This window comes from Bufo gargarizans, chromosome 3, assembly GCF_014858855.1.
Source record: "Bufo gargarizans isolate SCDJY-AF-19 chromosome 3, ASM1485885v1, whole genome shotgun sequence".
NCBI classification, from domain to species: Eukaryota; Metazoa; Chordata; class Amphibia; order Anura; family Bufonidae; genus Bufo; species Bufo gargarizans.
The window spans coordinates 362,458,163-362,478,142 of record NC_058082.1 but is presented as its reverse complement, the minus strand read 5'-3'; the positions used below and the strand labels follow the sequence as shown (position 1 = coordinate 362,478,142).

Sequence of the window (19,980 nt, the reverse complement as noted above, 5' to 3'; positions counted from 1 at the left end):
CCAGGCGACTCTAGCGGACTCGTTAGTGTTCGCTCCTGGCCGTGTTTCGTCCAGGATCTGTTGTAGGACTTAGGGTTGTTACCTGGGGTTCTATGGGAAGCTGGGCGTTTTCCCCTCTCTGCCTTTCTTTCTCCATGGTTCTGTCTTTCTCCAGTCCAGCCTGGACCTGGGAATGGGACCCTGTTGCTTCGTGTCGGCGCTGTCCCTCCTCTTTCAGCGTTCCACGGCCCTCTGGGTCTGTCAAGACCTTCTTCCATGGAGCGGCTCTTGGGTTCCTTTTTGTACTGCCCTCCGGTACCGCCCTGGGATCTACATACTGGGTTCTTGGCGCTCCTATCTTTCCTTTGGAGCCGTTACAGTAGTTTTCTCTACTCCTTCTGTCCTGTGCGGTTGTGTTTCCGTAGCCATCGGGTCTCTGACGGGTGCCTGAGTGGCGGTCCTTCTCGTTCCGAGCCTTCTGTCTTTCCCTAGAACTGGGCTGTTCTCCATCCCGTCTCTTCCTTCCTTCTGAAGGTGGTGTTTGTCTTTCAGTTCCGCGAGGCATTCGTCCTCCCCTTCCCGCCCCCGGGAACGGACACTTCACCGTTTGGACGTTGTTTGGGCCTTGCGTTTTTACTTGGAGATCTCCGGCTCTTGTCGACGTTTGGTCTCTTGTGTTTCTAGGAGGTCCGTGCAAGGGTTGCGGCCTCCAGGGTGGCTTTCCTCCGCTTTCTCAGAGTGGCTATTGCTGTGGTTACCGCACCAGGGGCAGGGTTCTGCTTTTGGTGTCACGGTTCATTTTCCAGAGCGGTTGGTGTCCCCTGGGCCGGAGGCATTGGGCTTCGGCCATGCATTTGTGCAAGGCGGTCACTGGTCTTCCTTGCACACCTTACCGTGTTCTACAGGGTGCATACTCGGGCTTCAGCGGATGCTGTCTTGGGCTGCCTGGTCTGCAGGCGGCGGTTTCTTGATGCCTTCGGGTGCTTCGCCTTGGTGTTGTAGTCCCTCCCCTCTTGGACTGCTATTGAACGTCCCAAGGTCTTCTGTGTCCCCCAAGGAAACTGGGCGAGAAAACGAGATTTTTGTATAACTTACCAGTAAAATCTCTTTCTCGCTCTTTCCTTGGGGGACACAGCACCCACCCATTCTTTGTTTTTTCTCTACACGAGTTTCCGAGTTTGTTTTACCCGTTGGGTAGTTGGCTTGTTGGTTCCACTTCTTGGGCTTTGCCTTTTCTCACTACTTGGACACGCAACTGGCAGCCTTTCTCTCCAGGCTGAGGGTATAGCTGTGGAGGAGGGGCTTAACAGTTTTTTCTTAGTGTCACGCCTCCTAGGGAGATGAGCTATACCCCAAGGTCTTCTGTGTCCCCCAAGGAAAGAGCGAGAAAGAGATTTTACTGGTAAGTTATACAAAAATCTCGTTTTTTTCTTATGATCACTTACCGTTCAGTGTTGATTATATGTCTAATTCATCTGTAAATCTTATAGGTGATCTGCGTACATGATGTATCTTCTATATACAAAGTTCCACTGTTGCTGGAGGAGCAGGGGGTGGTGGAATATTTTCGTAAACGATTAGATCTTCCCATTGGGCTCCAGCCTCGCAAATTGCTGATGAAGTGGAAAGAGATGGCCGATAGGTAATAAGACAGTGCTGTTAATGACTGTGTATTGCTGCTTATTTATTAGGATGTCACAGCTCAGAGATCGTCATACCATGTTCATTGTAAGGAAGGTCTGGTAACCTTTTTGCTAATATACATGTCACTAGAAATTGTTTTCAGATTATCTTCTACAATCTAGTTTTTACAGATTTCTTGTAAATTACAGGAGTTAACCTGGTTGGTGCAGTCTTTGTGTATATCTAGCCCTGGGTTTTCTGTCTGTCCTTAGTCTGAGAATTCCACTTGGTTGTACATTTAGAACTAAGACCAACTACAGCAAAAGTCAGAGGAAAACTGCATAAGTTTCTGGACCATAAAATGTGCATTTATTGGGTTTCCCTCATTGTGTGACTAAGGCCCCTCTCACACGAGCGAGTTTTCCGCGCGGGCACAATGTGTGATGTGAATGCATTGCGCTTGCACTGAATTCAAACCCATTCATTTCAGTGGGTCTGTGCACATGAGCATTGATTTTCACGCATTAGTTCTGCGTTGCATGAAAATGGCAGCATGTTCCATATTCTGCGTTGTTCACGCAGCCCTGGCCCCATAGAAGTGAATGGGGCTGCGTGAAAATCGCCTCCGCAAGCAAGTGAGGATGTAATGCGTTTTTCACTGATGGTTACTAAGCGATGTTGTTTGTAAACCTTCAGTTTTTTATCATGCGCGTGAAAAATGCACATTTCACCCGTGCGGGAAAAAACTGAACCACTGAACGCAATCGCAGACAAAACTGACTGAACTTACTTGCGAAATGGTCCGAGTTTTCCTGAACGCATCCGGACCTAATCCGTATTGTTTGTGTGCAAGAGGCCTAAGCCCAAATGTACACTGCAAGGTATACAGACATATGCAACCGTATACATATATAGCTGCCTCCTTCTGGTTTTGGCTGCCTTTAAAGTCGTACTCCTATCTTGACTTTTATGGCATATCCATAGGAAGTGCCATATATGTCCAGTAGATGCAGGCCCACTGGGACCCCCACCTCTTTAGAACAAGCCCGTTGTTGCTGCTGTTGTAAGTGAATAGTATTTTATTATCATTTTTTTCTTTGATTGTATTGTAAATTGCAGTTGACTATTACTAATGTCTTTTAGCCTACTGTTTATCATGAATGTGTATGGGCATGATGGCTTATACTTTGGGACCTTTTTTGGACAGTACACCTCAGACATGGTGTGAAATTAGCCTAATAGTTTGCCAGGGTGGTGACAGAATATTAAGCTGGGACCTTGCAGTTTATTTGCTAAATTTAAGTTTTTGGGCTAGTCCTTTATATATGTGAAGTCAAATTGCTTAATCATGTATCTGAACTAGCTGTTCATGGATTAATGAGCATTCTGGACTGCTGCATTGCATATACCATAGCCAGGTATCAAAGTAGCAATATACATAAAGTGATGTGCCATCGACTTTAAAGAGCTTGTCCAAAAAGGCTACTTTCACACTGGCATTTTTGCTGGACAGCAGGTTTCAGCAAAAACTCTTCCGTTACTGATAATACAACTGTCTGCATTCCGGATCCGGTTGTATTATCTTTAACATTGCCAAGACGGATCCGTCATGAACTCCATTGAAAGTCAATGGAGGACAGATCAGTTTTCTTTTGTGGCAGAGAAAACTGATCCGTCTCCATTCACTCGCATCCAAGGACGGAAAGAAAAATACAGAATGTTGTGGTTTTCTCTCCGGTATGGGAACACAACTAAACAGAACGGAATGCATTTTGGAACGTTCTGTTCAGTTCAAATTTGTCCCCCTTGACAATGAATGGGGACAAAACTGAAGCGTTTTTTTCCGGTATTGGACCCCTGTGATGGAACTCAATACCGAGCACTATACCCCCCCACTAAAGAGCACTTCCTTCCCCCTCCCCACTGCTTTCTTCCGATGTTTACTGGGTCTCCGTGTCACGAGGGTGTCAAGAGCCACGCCTGACTCCGTTGTACCCGGGGTCAGGAGGTCGCAGCGGTTGGCTGCACGCTCTATGTCAGATAGGGAAGTTTCCTTATTGTAGCTTTCTGGGTTTGCTTTACAAACCCTTTTGGCTCACTCAGGGATCCGTAGCTCCTTCTCCTCAGCTGTTCCTTGTCCAGCACTCCCAATCCTCCTTATATTCCCCTCTCACACTTCTCTGGTTGCCAGATATAGAGCTTCCTGCCTGGACATCTATTCTGACCCACTGGAGCTGTGTTGCTGCGTTCTCTGAGTGTTGCCTTAGAACGCTACCCTCCGGATCCCTGTTGGACCTTTGTGGACAATTGTTGCCGTCCACCTGGGTGTTTGTGTTTGTCTGTCCTCTCCCTGGTGTTTCCCTCTTAGTGCAGTGGTGAGGACTAGCGATCCCACCGGCCCGTTCATTATCTAGGGCTCATTTCAGGGAAAGCCAGGGTTTAGGCACGTGATCGCCGCACGGGTGAGGAACCCGTCTAGGGACGTCAGGGCAGGCAGGTGCCAGCTGCAAGGTGAGTTAGGGGTCACCACCTTTCCCTCTCCCTTGGGCAGGGCTTTCCCTGTTTTCCTCCCTGTGCGTGTTGCCGGTCATTACACTCCGTTTTTCTGTCTCATCTAAGATATTTTATCATGCCTGACCCCCTTGGTGTACCATTCCACTCATTTTACTGTGTTACACAGTGAATAGATGGATAAATTACATAGGAAATCAGAATTTAACTGGATTTTCTCCCCTTTGTCAGCTTGTCTGATTAACTGCTTCCTTCATGGAAAAAGCAACACCCGCACATTCCTATTCCTATGTTAAGGGAAGATAACTACTTTCTATTTTCTGGATTATTTTTTCCCCTTCCCCCACTGAAGCACCACAGAGAGAGGATCCGCCCACAGGGAAAGGAAACCCTTCAGAATAAAAAGGTGGAGCCTCTCTTCCCCTTCAGTGGTTTCCTGTCCCTGGAGTATGAGACCTACAGTTCTTTTTCAAGTACTTACTGCTGGACCGTGTATCCTAGGGGTCCCTAGAGGGCTGGTGGTATCCTGCCGGGGTCAATCTTGCTGCGGGTGCAGGCTGACAGGATTCTAGGATTCGGGGGAGCTCCAGGGAATCCTTCATTGTCCGATCCATGGATACTTCTAGGGATCCCGGATCTGCTGTCCCAGGGTCCTGTTTAGCATCCAGCAGTAAAGGGTCTGCATTTACCAGTATGGAATTTGAAAGGAACCTATTAGCAAAAAAGGTTTTTTACAGGAGCTGATTGCAACACTTAAGAGTGAAAAAACCTGTGATGATCTCTATTTATGCTAGGGTATGGAGGAAATTTATAGAATTTTGTAAAATTAATCCTGACAATCTGCCTGATTCCGTGACCTACTTCCCATATTCTGGAATTTCTTCAAAATAGTCTGACTTTGGGATTAGCTGAAAGTACATTAAAGGTGCAGGTTTCTACCCTTTCGGTGCTTTTTGACAAAAACTTTGCCGCATCCTTGGGTAGTAAGATTTTTTTAGAGTAGCGGATAGGATTGCTCCGGTTTATACCCCAAAAGTTCCCTCTTACATGCTATTTCCAAAAATCCTCCCTAAGCTACTATTCTGGAGGATAGAGTCGTTATCCAACCTGACCCGGCCTTACCTAAAGTCTCCTCCCAATTTCATAGCTCCCAGGAAATAGTGCTTCCCCCTTTCTGTGGAAATCCGAAAAGAAAGAGAATTTCATACATTGGATGTGAGACTATGTTTATTGCATTCTTAACTCTACAGATGGTTGGCGAAAGTCTTCAGCTTTGTTTGTCCTCTTCTCTGGGCTAAATAAGGGTAAGAAGGCTACCAAAAGTTCCTCGTCTAGATGGATTAGACTTGGTATATCTCAAGCTTACTTGAAGGCTGGTCTGTCTCCTCCAATCTCAGGGAAGGCTCATTCTACTCGTTCTGTCTACAGTCGTGGCCAAAAGTTTTGAGAATGACACAAATATTAGTTTTCACTAAGTTTGCTGCTAAACTGCTTTTAGAACCTTGTTTCAGTTGTTTCTGTGATGTAGTGAAATATAATGACACGCACTTCATACGTTTCAAAGGCTTTTATCGACAATTACATGACATTTATGCAAAGAGTCAGTATCTGCAGTGTTGGCCCTTCTTTTTCAGGACCTCTACAATTCGACTGGGCATGCTCTCAATCAACTTCTGGGCCAATTCCTGACTGATAGCAACCCATTCTTTCATAATCACTTGGAGTTTGTCAGAATTAGTGGGTTTTTGTTTGTCCACCCGCCTCTTGAGGATTGACCACAAGTTCTCAATGGGATTGAGATCTGGGGAGTTTCCAGGCCATGGACCCAAAATGTCAACGTTTTGGCCCCCGAGCCACTTAGTTATCACTTTTGCCTTATGGCACGGTGCTCAATCGTGCTGGAAAATGCATTGTTGTTCACCAAACTGTTGTTGGATTGTTAAAAGAAGTTGCTGTTGGAGGGTGTTTTGGTACCATTCTTTATTCATGGCTGTGTTTTTGGGCAAAATTGTGAGTGAGCCCACTCCCTTGGATGAGAAGCAACGCCACACATGAATGGTCTCAGGATGCTTTACTGTTGGCATGACACAGGACTGATGATAGCGCTCACCTTTTCTTCTCCAGACAAGCCTTTTTCCTGATGGCTCAAACATTCGGAAAGAGGCTTCATCAGAGAATATGACTTTGCCCCAGTCCTCAGCAGTCCATTCACCATATTTTCTGCAGAAGATCAATCTGTCCCCAATGTTTTTTTTGTTTTTTTTTTGGAGAGAAGTGACTTCTTTGCTGCCCTTTTTGACACCAGGCCATCTTCCAAAAGTCTTCTCCTAACTGTGCGTGCAGATGCGCCTGCCTGCTGCCATTCCTGAGCAAGCTCTGCACTGGTGGCACTCCGATTCCGCAGCCGAATTCTCTTTAGGAGACGATCCTGGCGCTTGCTGGACTTTCTTGGACGCCTTGAAGCCTTCTTAACAAGAATTGAACCTCTTTCCTTGAAGTTCTTGATGATCCTATAAATTGTTGATTGAAGTGCAATCTTAGCCACAATATCCTTGCCTGTGAAGCCATTTTTATGCAACGCAATGATGGCTGCATGTGTTTCTTTGCAGGTCAACATGGTTAACAATGGAAGAACAATGATTTCAAAATTCAAGCATCACCCTCCTTTTAACAGGTCAAGTCTGCCATTTTAACCCAATCAGCCTGACATAATGATCTCCAGCCTTGTGCTCGTCAACATTCTCACCTGAGTTAACAAGACGATTACTGAAATGATCTCAGCAGGTCCTTTAATGACAGCAATGAAATGCAGTGGAAAGGTTTTTTTGGGCTTAAGTTAATTTTCATGGCAAAGAAAAGGACTATGTAATTCATCTGATCACTCTTCATAACATTCTGGAGTATATGCGAATTGCTATTATAAAAACTTAAGCAGCAACTTCAAATTTCCAATATCTATGTAATTCTCAAAGCTTTTGGCCACGACTGTACACTTCTTAGGCGGAGAGAACTTGTGCAACTATTGAACAAATCTGTAGCGCTGCCACGTGGTCCTCTCCCTCTACATTTTTCCGGCACTATCGTTTGGATCTCAACTCTTCCTCTGGTCTATCCTTTGGTAGAAAGGTCCTGCAAGCGGTGGTCCCTCCCTAAGGAAGGATGCTCTTCTCTGTAATTCTCTCTGTGGTGCTGTCGTGGGGGGGAGGGAAAAATGATGATTACACTTACCGGTAATTGGATTTTCCAGACCCCACGACAGCATCCTTCCGTATTCCCTCCCTGGGTTCTTACTTTTATTCCTTCTTATAAGCACTGGGTGTGGCAAAAAAAAAAAGTATGTGTCGTTTGGTATATGATAAACTAGATTAACTAGGGTAGGAGTCCCTCTCTTGCACTGAAATCCACTGAAGGGGAAGAGAGGCTCCACCTTTTTATTCTGTAGGTTTCCTGTCCCTGGGGGCGGATCCTCTCTCTGTGGTGCTGTCGTAGGGTCTGGAAAATCCGATTTACCGGTAAGTGTAATCATTTTCTTGCACAATTAAGTTTTTTCAGTATTTATAAAAAATTGTCAGCCATGTTTATATGACAAGAGTAGACTTTGTATTCCTTTTATCCTTTCTGTCTGAATTAAGGGCACATATGTTCTATTGATGCAGGTATGATCGTCTGCTGGAGTCCTGCAGTATTGCTTTGGTAGGAAAGTACATCAAATTTTCCGATTCCTATGCATCTGTTATCAAAGCTCTAGAGCATTCTGCTTTAGCTATAAACCACCGCTTGGAAATCAAGGTAAACCATCATCATTGTACAGCACTTGTACGTCTTTTTCTTTTTTTAAAGCTTAAAGCCTTTAGGCTACCTGCACAAGTGGTAAAATCCACAGGAAACCCCAAGCATGATCCGCACAGGTACTCTTAGGGTGGGTTTGACACACGGCATAAACATGGCAAATCTGCAGAGTTGTACAGTCCCAGCAAAATGGATGAGCGTAGCATAAATTGACCTGCCGTGTGCATTTGAAATGTGCAGCATGTCTATTTATGCTGCAGATCTCCACTGTGGATTTCACCTTTTGCAATGTAGAGGGTGAAATCCACTGCCGTTTCAGTGGCAAAAACCCCATATAATTCTTGCCTTTTTTGCCTCTGATCTGTGGAAAATCCACAGCAGACTTTTCTGTAGTAGTGTTTATTCCGTGTGAATGCACAAGTAAAAGGGTATTCTAGTTAGAACAAATCATCCTCTATCCACTGGATAGGGAATACTGTGACTGGAATCAATGGAGGTCCGACTGCTTGGCCCGCCACTGACCAGTCTTATGGAGTGGCAGGTCAAGCATGCACACTGCTGCTACATTCATCTCTATAGGACTGATGGAGATGGCATTCTCCCCCCAAAAATAAGTTGGTTGAGAAGTCACATATACCCCAAAATAGTACAATGAAAACTACATCTTTTCCTGCAAAAAAGCTTTTGGAATGTGGCAACACATAGAATAAACCCTAGACTAAACGTAACAGGTTATTTATGCTGCACAGTGAACACCACAAACTGCCTGCATTCCCTATGCAATAATTCTGGACTTGTGACAGAAGTCTGCAAAAAAAAAAGTCCAGAAGGGTGCTACCAGTTGGGGGTGTTCCTGCCCAGGCTGACATTATCCAATCAGTGCTGTCAGTTTGAGACGGTGCAGGGACACACCCTCAACTAGTAACACCTTGATGGAGCTTTATTGCAAACTGCTGGCAATTCATTCAGAACTTCTAGAAGGAATAATACAGGAATGGCACAATGTAGAGTCATAACAATTGATGCTCCAGTATTGTTATGACCATGGAGAAAGCAAGTTGCTACTAAAACGGACATGTCAGGAGACCTCACAAGTCCTCTGCGAGTAGGCATAAAGTTTTGTTTTTATGATGGGGTTTTGGTGTAAAATGCCCACTGACTCGCCTGAACTACTGGTACATGAAATGCTGGAAGCTATTTGTCATTTCTTTCGAATTCATTGAAACTCAGCCTCGGACATAGCAAAATAATCTAAGGCTGGGTTCACATCTGCGTTGTGAACTCTGGAAGTCTGTTTCGGTGGAGGAGCGCAGACTGCTCGAGTTCACCGAGCACTGCCGGATCCCCATTCACTGTAATGGTATCTGGCCGCTTTCCGGCATCTATGTTGGCTTTCGGATGAATAAAAAATGCTTCGTTTTATTTATTTTTTGGTCCAGCATGTACGCCAGATATAGTGAATTCCGGCAGTCCGTCCCTCTGCCGGAGTCCACAGCGCACATGTGAACCCGGCCTTAGGGTTGGTCAAATTCCTGATTACACTATAGTCCTGAGACTATATCTTGGCATTGCTGTTATTTTATGTCATTTTTTAGTTTATCACTTACTGTCTATTCATGTATAATAGTCAATACATTTTAGATATCACTTAGTCGTTCTGCCTGCCCAGCTAGAGCAGGCATTCTCAAACTGCGGCCCTCCAGCTGTTGCAAAACTACAACTCCCAGTGTGCCTGAACAGCCTAGAGCTATCAGCCTACAGCAGGGCATTGTGGGAGTTGTAGTTTTACAACAGCTGGGGGGGGGCCGCAGTTTGAGGATGCCTGAGCTAGAGAGTCATGGCCACCCTACAGACACCCTGGTGTGAGTAAAGATGGACATACACATTAGATAACCGTTAGCCAAACACTCACACTCCATTGTTGGCCTATTCTGCCAGGTTTGCCAAGTTTTGTCTTGTGTTCGTGGACACGTTAATGATGTAGTCTTATTAATTAGAGTGTGCTTATTCTCATTGTTCAGTAAACTGTTTTACATTTATTTTGGCAGTATATAGACTCTGCTGATTTGGAGCCCAGCACTCTGCAGCAGGAGCCCGTGCGGTACCATGAAGCCTGGCAGAAGCTCTGCAGCTCAGAGTAAGAAAAATCTAGAAATTCATTTTGGATCCAGCAAGGAAGTTATGGGTGGGGCTTTATCATTACCTTTACGCCTGAAAAGTGGCGTTAAAGTTGCAAGTGCAACGTTTTAACAGTGACTTTTAAAAAAATTGTTGCATCTCCCCTTTTTCACTGTCCTCGCCACTTTACTAAAAGAGGTGTGGCAAAGCCACAACGACAAATTTATCTTCATTAATGCCAGTTTTTCATAAAGAAGAAAATGTTAGGGCTCGAGTGCACAGTTCTTTGGCGGTGGCTTTTCTCCTTTGGCCATATCTTTTCCTTGTACCTGAACATGAGAGATGGTTCAGATCCTTTACACCAATTGCCTATCCCTCAGTATGGCTACCCTAACTGTTATGTCTTGGAACCTTTTTGGGACTCGGTGGTCTCAACAAACATATGGCTTTTTTCTCTCCTATACGCAGATACAACCCTCACCTCCTCTATGTACAAGAGACTCATTTGACTCCCGACATGGTCAGAAAGCTGAAACTGAGTGCAATGGGCTAGGCATACCTATTACACTTTCTACTCCCAGTGTGTAACTTTCTTGGTCCAATGAGCTGTATCCTGATCAGAACTGTTGTAGATATGGAAGGTAGATATATTTTTGGCATGCCAACTTCGTAAACCAGGGAGGAGTCTTCCCTGTTTCTCCCTGGACGTTCCTTCTCCCTGGCTTTAGGTCTGTCCAATCTCAGCACAGAGCTCACAGCCTGGGAGAAGGAACACCCAGGGAGAAACAGGGCAGACTCCTCCCTGGTGAACCGATAGTAGCAATTACCATACAGCGCGGGAGAAGGTAACGGAGCCACAGCGGGCGAACGGAGCGGCGACCAGGGATAATAGTAAGTGCAGTGAGATCCCTGGGCACCGCTCTACATGTCCAGATAGTTATCTTACAATGTTCGGATCCATGAAAGGTCCTCTTTAAGGCAGTATTGTAAATGGACTTTCTGCATAATAGATAATCGGACTCCCAATCGTGCATCTCCAGGAACACATTTTGTCGGTCAGGAATATGGGACCTAGTAGTGATACCCAAAAAGGGCGAATACGTAATCTAGCGATACCAGCCCCAGCAGTGCCACGTTAAACACTAGTGATAGTTAATATGTCAAAGGTGTACCAAATAGATTATCAATCCTAGACAAGGCCCACCTAGTGGGAGTGAATAACACTCCCACCAGATATCCACCCACCCCATCCCTATAAGACAATGCAGAGAGAGATTAGGAAGCATGAATGGCCCATTGGAGCATTTGTCCTGAACTTATCTAGTGCAGGATCTAATAACAAGGTCTCCAATATATACAATTTTAGCTTCAGAATAATTAGATACAAACTCGAATCTATAGAACTTCATATTGGCTACGGGAGGTATATACAGGCCCATGAGCACATATGAGGGTGAGTTAACCCTTTCATGACCGGACCCAAAAAGGTTTTAATTTCCAGGCAACTTTTTGTCCACCTGGTGGTTTAATGTTTGACCGACTGAAATTATTTGTTTGACTGACCGATTTTTTTTTTTGCCAAATTGTTTTATTTTTTTACTTGACGCTTAGAACTTATTAGAATGTTATTTTTTTCTTCTTTTTTTTGTTTAATTTGGAGGAAAACTGCTAATTATTAAAAAGTATTATAGCTTTTTATTAAATATTAAAACTGACACACAAATTAATTATTGCAATGGGTTACCTTTTTTGTGACAATCGTTTTCATATATAACATGTATAGGTTTGAGAGAACGGGGCGACTATGGTAACGGTTTCTGTTAGCGATGGAATTTTTACAAATTTGTATTTTTTTTTTTTCTTATATAAAAAATAAATAACAATTTGGGCACATAATCTGTCCCCCAGGAGGTCATTAAAAGACCTCTGGAGGACAGCAACTTTTTTTTTCTTTAACTTTTTTTTTTTTTTACTGTTTCAACTGTAACAGGCATTCCCGGGAGCCCCAGTTACAAGGGAAAACAGCCCCCTGAGGGGGAATGACACACAAGCAGAGCTGATCGGGGTCTCCTTAGACCCTGCAGCTCTGCCCCTGCTCTAAACACACCTGGCAGTCACGTGACCGCTGGGACTAACAGAGGAAGCAGCTCCGCCGCTTCCTGCGCTCGTGCAGCGCTGTCCTCCTGTTAGCACAGAAGACAGAAGTGGTAGTAAACTGCTCCTGTCTACTCTTTAGGGTCCCTGCTATGTCTGTCAGCTGGGGCCCGAACTTTAATCCCAGTGCTGATCAGCTGCATGGGGCATGTGCAAATAACACGTATATAACCGTATGGCAGTCGGGAAGGGGTTAACATAGGCATGTACAAACTAAGGATATACTGACGCTATTATATTGTTGGATATTTTCATGTTCCCTCACATAATAAAGGTGCTGAGTACTGGAGGGGCCATGGGATATCTACTGTGAGCTATGTGGCTCAGTGTTATCTTTTCATCCAAATCCAACTTTACATACATTATATACTTGGTAGAATCTAGGTTAACCACCTTTCCACGTCCCATGGAGTCTAAATGGAGGGATTCCATATCTTCTCTAAATGCGGAAGCACTGGAGTTCCCATTGCATATTGGTCAGTCTAACAGGCTGATTCACTTAAGTATTTTACATTACCCCACTTGGCTTTATAGAATGGGGCATCTATTGCACTAACTGCCATAGATGTCAAGAGCCAGAAGCTAACTTTTGTTACTTGTTGTGGGACTGCACCTATCTCCACTCATTTTGAAAGGATGTTCTGATGTTCTATCTCAGCCAGTGCCATTTACCCCTGAGATTTCTAAACTTGGTCTTTTACCAAATAAACAACAATTGGCCCCACTATAGTAGAACCTTTCATAGAGAGACGCTGTTCTTAGCCTGGAAGGCAATAGCTTTGCTATGGCTGGGAATCCATCCTCCTACCCGATCTAAGTGGAGACTTTAGTTAATGATATCATCCCTTTTGAAAATATTGCGTTCGGGTCTCGGCTGGCCATAGACTACAGGGAAATTTAACGGTGGGCTGATGCCCAGGGGGCTGCCCTGCTGGCCAAGTAAATAATGATCTGATGCTCTCAACATTAATTAATACTGGGAGCATCAGGTACTCATGTATCTGGCGGTGGCAAACCTGAATTCAATTATATGGCTGTCCTCATGATGAATACTGCCGCGAGGCATAGTTGCTGATGGCTCTATATCTTAGAGACAACTGGAGGAGGCTAGACCATGCAGCTGTTGATGGCCACCACAGAGGAACAGCTGCTAGGACAGTTTCTAGTGCTGCACTGTTGTATTTTGTGCTACACTACGGTTTTGCTGACCCACCCCCTTCTCCACTTGTGTCTGTCCCATCTATTTGCATTGGCCCTGCCTACTTGTGTTGCCAGGCCTTCTATCAATTTGGAACCACCTACAACATGGGGGCCATTTTTAGGATTTTTCCAGGGCTACTTCAAGTTCCCAGTCCCCTTGGTTGTGTTTAAAAATAGAGGATGCCTACCTAAATTCATGAAGATGCATGGTGCTCCTCCTCCTTGATGGTGTACCCACCAATTGCCCTGACTACTTCAGTTCTTTGTTTGCAACTGTGAAGTTTCTATTTTTTTGGATTTGTATCTCATTTTATTATGTTAGCTGAATGTTATTCCACTCATGATAATTACCATGATAATAAGTTCTGACGTTCAATAATTCGCGTTTAAATAAAGATTGCTGGTGGATCCCACCAAAATAAACAGTACCTGCTGACATCTGTTGCTACTGATATTCTTGTCTTTCCTTTAGTGGTATTCTGGTTCCTGGAGGATTTGGTGTACGAGGAACAGAGGGCAAAATCCAGGCTATAAACTGGGCACGCAAACAGAAAAAGCCATTTTTAGGTGAGCAATCTAGACTTGAAAATGGAGAGAACAGGCAAGTCCAAGTCATTATAGTCCTCCTGTGGTTTCATGGCACAATGTCTTCTTGCAGGAGTGTGTCTGGGGATGCAGTTGGCAGTTGTTGAATTTGCCAGAGACATACTCGGCTGGAAAGGTAAATATTTTTTGTCAACACAAAGTAATATGTTAGTGGTTGTATTGCTTCTCTTGGTTTCCTTTGAATGGGTAGGGCCATTTTATAGAACAAGATATCCACATGTGAATGAATACAGATTTCTGGAGTACCATTTCTCCAGTAATTTTACATATATTTTTCTTAAACAGATGCCAATTCTACAGAGTTTAATCCTCAAACCAGTCATCCAGTAGTAAGTATGAAGTCTGATAATATATTTCTTTACATGGGAACTGTACATTATACAAATTTTGCATTTCAATAGTTAAAGTAAATTTAAGATGGATTTGAAAGATCAGGTTTCATGCTGCCCATGGAAATCTATGAAGAGTGGAGGAGGGAGTTACTAGAGGTACAGGCACACAAACACTGGAGCTCCTTTAGTAATTTCTCTGTCTCAACCCATTGCTGGATTCACAGCTACAGTATAAGGCTAGATCTACACGACGGCGACATTTGTCGCGCGACAGATAGGGCACAACTACACTGCAACATTTTGTTGCACCAATGTCGCACAATAATTTTTATAATGATAGTCTATGGTGTCGCACTGCAACATGCAACATACTGCGACGCGACAGTCGCAGAAAAATCCATCTCGAATGGATTTTCTGCGGCTGTTGCGTTGCAGTGGCAGCATGTCGCATGTTGCAGTGCAACACCATAGACTGCCATTATAAAAATTGTTGTGCGACATTGGTGTCGTTGTGTAGACCTAGCCCTAATGCTCCAATGCTGCATATGGGGTGTGTTACACAGAGACAGGGGAGCAGGATATCCTCTTTGGTGTATGCAGTATAGAAAATACATCATAGCAGGTAGTTTATGCATTAGCTCATGGAAAGCTGACAACTCTGTAAGAGCATCTCTGCCTTGTTCATACACAGCCACTGAAGGGAAAGTCTAGACAGATGCAGCTTTTCCCTTGCAGCTTAGAGTAACCAGACTTGTGACAAACAGCTGATTGCTGTGCTGGTTTCTGTATTAATAGTGTTTTTGTGAAACAAACTCTTTAACCCCTTCAGGACCCTGCCAGTTTTCACCTTAAGGACCAGGCCATTTGTTTGCTAACCTGACATGTCACAATGTGGTGATAACTTTAAAACGCTTTTACTTATCCAGGCCATTATGAAATTGTTTTCTCGTCACATATTGTACTTCATGACAGTGGTAAAATTAAGTGAAAACATTTATTTTTATTTATAAAAAGAAAAATGCCAAATTTACAAAACAAAATTGGAAAAATAGCAAATTTCTATTTCTCTACTTTTATAATAGATAGTAATACCTCCAAAAATTGTCATTACTTTACATTTCCCATATGTCTACTACATGTTTAGATCATTTTGTGAATGCCTTTTATTTTTTAGGGAAGTTAGAAGGCTTAGAAGTTTAGAAGCAAATCTTGAAATTTTTCAGAAAATTTCCAAAACCCACTTTTCAAGGACCAGTTCAGGTCTGAAGTCACTTTGTGAGGCTTACATACTAGAAATCACCCAAAAATGACCCCATTTTTAAAACTACACCCCTTAATGTAATCAAAACTGACTTTACAAACGTTGTTAACCCTTTAGGTGTTTCACGAGAATTAATGGAAAATAGAGATGAAATTTCAGAATTTCACTTTTTTGGAAGATTTTCCATTTGAATCCATTTTTTCCAGTTACAAAGCAAGGGTTAACAGCCAAGCAAAACTCAATATTTATTGTCCCGATTCTATAGTTTACAGAAACACCCCTTATGTGGTCGTAAACTGCTGTACGGGCATACGGCAGGGCGCAGAAGGAAAGGAACGCCATATGGTTTTTGGAAGGCAGATTTTGCTGGACAGTTTTTTTTTTTTGACACCATGTCCCATTTGAAGCCCCCCTGTGCACCCCTAGAGTAGAAATTCCAAAAGGTGACCCCATTTTGGAAACTACGGGATAAGGTGGCAGTTTTGTTGGTACTATTTTAGAGTACATATGAATTTTGGTTGCTCTATATTACACTTTTTGTGAGGCAAGGTAACAAGAAATAGCTGTTTGGCACCGTTTTTATTTTTTGTTATTTGCAACATTCATCTGACAGGTTAGATCATGTGGTATTTTTATAGAGCCGGTTGTTATGGACACGGCAATACCTAATACGTATACTTTTTTTTACACTAACAGTATTTTGAAAAAAACTGTTTTAGTGTCTCCATATTATGAGCCATAGTTTTTTTATTTTTTGGGCGATTGTCTTAGGGGGTCATTTTTTGCTGGATGAGGTGACTGTTAGATTGGTACTATTTTGGAGGGTATATGCCTTTCTGATTGCTTGGTGTTGCACTTTTAGTGATGTAAGGTGACCAAAAAATGGTTTGTTTAGCACAGTTTTTTATATTTTTTTTTGACTGTGTTCACCTGAGGGGTTAGGTCATGTGATAGTTTTATAGAGCCAGTCGATACGACGCGTCATTACCTAATTATGTGTACTTTTATTTTTTCCCCTAATTTTTTACAGTTTTTTAAAATATATATTTTTTTTTACTTGAAACTTTTAAAAAATGTTAGGAAATCTTTATTTTTTTTTTAACTTTATTTTTTTTGTCCTACTCTGGGACTTCAACTTTTGGGGGTCTGATCCCCTTTACAATGCATGACTATTCTTCTGTATTGTGATGCATTGGCTGTAAGTGTATTACAGACTAATACACTTACAGCCTTCCTGCCTGTGAGATCCAGGGGGCTGGATCTCACAGGCTCTCCTGGAAGGCAGCCACGATACCTAAGGAAAGCATCTGGCTGCCTTCCATGCCATCGGGTCTCCATCACAGCAGCACGGGGACTCTATGGCAGCTCTGGTACCGGGAAGGACATCGCATGTGCCGTGGTTAGTGCTAGGATTAATGCGCCGGCATCAGTGATTTCACCGATGCCGGCACATGCAGCAGGGGTCTGGCTATCAGTGACTGCCGGACCCCTGCCACTGATCGGGCGGGCGCATCTCCTGCACCCGCCCAATCACAGCGCCGTACATGTATGGTGCTGGTCCTTAAGTCATGGACATCTGCGCCGTACATGTACCCGCGGGTCCTCTACGGGTTAAATGCCCGTTTTTCATGGTGAATGTTATCGAAATTGGGAAATTTTATGCAAAGCATACTTGTTAGTTTGTTCCCTCATCCTCACTAAAAGTATCTCGGAAAAAAGTTAGATATATAGCGGTAATATAGGTGTCCGTGAAGGGAGTATTGGCCTAGAGTTTTGGACCCTTTAAAATGTAGCTTTTATTGGTTCAATTAAAAAGTAGAATACATCACCCTGTAATAACTGGGTAACCCAAAAGTATCAGGACAGCTGCCACCGTGAATTGGTGAAATTAATAGCATGTAGATTTGTGTGCAAATTCCACAAGGTTAACCTTTGCCCAGGGATGATCCCCCGATGGCGAGATCTCCCTGTTCCCGTACCTGCCCTGTCTGGCCCTGTACAGCCCTGTACGTTGGGAATATCACACAGATAATGATGTCAAATATGGCAGGTGGCAGTCCGGACATCGTTGGGGCACATCACCAGTGACATCCCTCTTAACCAGGCGTTCTCAAACTGCGCCCCTCCAGCTGTTGTAAAACTACAATTCCCCCAATGCCCTGCTGTAGGCTGATACCTGTAGGCTGTTCGGGCATGCTGGGAGTTGTATTTCTCGCCCTTTCCTTGGGGGACACAGAAGACCTTGGGTATAGCTCATCTCCATAGGAGGCGTGACACTAAGTGAAAACTGTTAAGCCCCTCCTCCACAGCTATACCCTCAGCCTGGAGAGAGAGACTGCCAGTTTTTGCTTAGTGTCCAAGGAGGCAAGACACTCCCTGCTCTGCAGGGCTGATTCTCCTTGTTTTAATTTTTGATTTTTACTTTTTTTCTTTTCTTTTTGTTCCAGAACATCAGGGACAACAGAGACGCACTAGACCTCTCTGTTTCTCCCGGGGTCGAGCTGCGCCAGTGCCGGTCATCCGCACTGCTGCCTCCCCCACAGAAGGCAAGGTGGATCAGGGCAGCCCAGCTCCCCTACATCCCGCCAGCACAAGGGTCGCCCGCACGCCAAGTCCCTCTTCCAGCGTCCTGCCACTACGGTGCCAGTAGCTGAAGGGGCGACCCTGCTGGAACGGACCGAGGGTGAAGACGGCTATGGTGAGAGATTGGCTTCTCCAGCCCTACGTCCCCCCCCCTCACCCCTCACCCCACCCCGGTCTCCTGCGTGCCTGACCCCCATACTGACAGGGCCTCTGGACCCTTTTGTCCCTGCTAGCCCTAGGCTGGCCCTGGCTGCACAGGGCGACATTCTGCTCCCATAGGACATTGGCACCCTTCTTCCTGTAAGAAGAATGCCTGGGGAGCTGCACCTAGCTGCCCCTGACGTAGGGGTTAGGCAGGCTTCCCACTCTCACAGACCCGGTCTCAGGGTCCCCCTCCCTCTTACCGGCCACTGCTTCAGGGCCAGAGGGCCCGCGCCTTGCTGCCCCTGACCCATCACGGGCACCGGTCCGGTCAGCCTTAATATATCCGGTGCGGCCGGGCGCCGCAAAAGGTTTTAGGCTCCGCGGCTCCCGCGGCGGTCCGCCATTCCAGGCCCCCTTACTTCCGGCCGGCGGGGTGGGCTCCCGCGGCCAGCGAGCCACCATTCCGGTCCCTGTCTCTTCCGGCCGGCCGGGTGGGCTCCCGCGCCGGCAAACCGCCATTACGGGCCCCTGTCTCTTCTGGCCGGCGGGGTGGGCTCCCGCGGCCGGCATTGGGCTATGCCCCAGCAGGTGGCGGTCGGCGGGGCTCCGCTACTTTGGTCCCAGGCTTCGGCCTGCTGGGCCGCAATCCCGACCGGCCCGCGGGGTGGGCTCCCGCGGCCGGTTTGAAGCGCCGTTCTGCCGCAGGTCCCGGCGGTATGACGGGCCGGGCGCCGCAATTTAGCCCCCGGCTTCGCGGCCTACTAGGCCGCAATATTCCGGCCTCTGGTGGAGGGGGCGGGAACTTCTCCAGGCGCGAATTTTCCCGCCTGGAGGTTCCTCCGCCCCCAGGGGATCGCACGCCGCCCTCCAGGCCGGATCCCTGTTAACCCTTTGGGTGCAGGCCGGCTCCCAAAAATGGGTCTGTATAGTTGGCCCCTCTTTTTTTCTATGTCTCTCAGGGCCCCTATATGGTGGCTCCCCTTTAGCCTCAGAGGCTGAGTTTAAATAATTAAAAAAAAAAAAAAAAAAATGAAATAACATAAAAATAATAGATCATGTTTTCTATTGGGCTGCGCTTGACGCTGCAGCCTCATCAGTAATGCTGCATGTCTGCATGACCTCTTTCCACAGGCGGCATGGTGTTGCGCTCCCAGCCTGCGTCGCTGCTAGGGCATTTCCCCTTTTAGGCGGTTTTCTTGCCTCTTCCAGGATACGGCGCTGGCCAAGTGCATTCGGCCCTCTGTAGGCAGCATTCATAATCTCTCCAGTTATGGTGCCTGCCATGTGCATCCCCCCCCCCTCCTAGGCGGGCTACTGCACTCTCCCTGGCTGGCCATGTGCATGACCCCCTTCTTAGGCGGAATGCTGCACCTTCACCGGATACGGTGCTGGCCTTGTGCACGACCCCCTTCCATAAGCGGAACGCTGCACTCTCTGGATTTGCTGCCGGCCATGTGCGTGACCCCCTTCCGTGGGCGGAACGCTGCACTCACTGGATTCGCTGCCGGCCATGTGCGTGACCCCCTTCCTGGGCGGAACGCAGCACTCTCACGGGATCTGTTGCCGATCATGTGCATGCCCCCCTTTTTTAGGCGGGATACTGCACTTTCACCGGATACGGTACTGGCTATGTGCACGACCCCCTTCCATAGGCGGAATGCTGCACTCTCGCTGATGTGC

The 19,980-nt window shown here is 45.6% G+C and overlaps 1 protein-coding gene across 2 annotated transcripts in view; it reads left to right on the top strand.

Annotated features, from left to right (window-relative positions):
• Positions 1–19,980, top strand: part of CTPS1 (CTP synthase 1) — a 68,038-nt gene that overhangs the window by 24,588 nt on the left and 23,470 nt on the right. For both annotated transcript variants that reach the window (XM_044287980.1, XM_044287981.1), the window contains exons 8-13: positions 1,470–1,621; positions 7,770–7,902; positions 9,951–10,039; positions 13,847–13,941; positions 14,033–14,095; positions 14,266–14,309. In XM_044287980.1, coding sequence (XP_044143915.1) covers positions 1,470–1,621; positions 7,770–7,902; positions 9,951–10,039; positions 13,847–13,941; positions 14,033–14,095; positions 14,266–14,309 — 576 coding nt within the window. The remainder of the gene's footprint in view (positions 1–1,469; positions 1,622–7,769; positions 7,903–9,950; positions 10,040–13,846; positions 13,942–14,032; positions 14,096–14,265; positions 14,310–19,980) is intronic.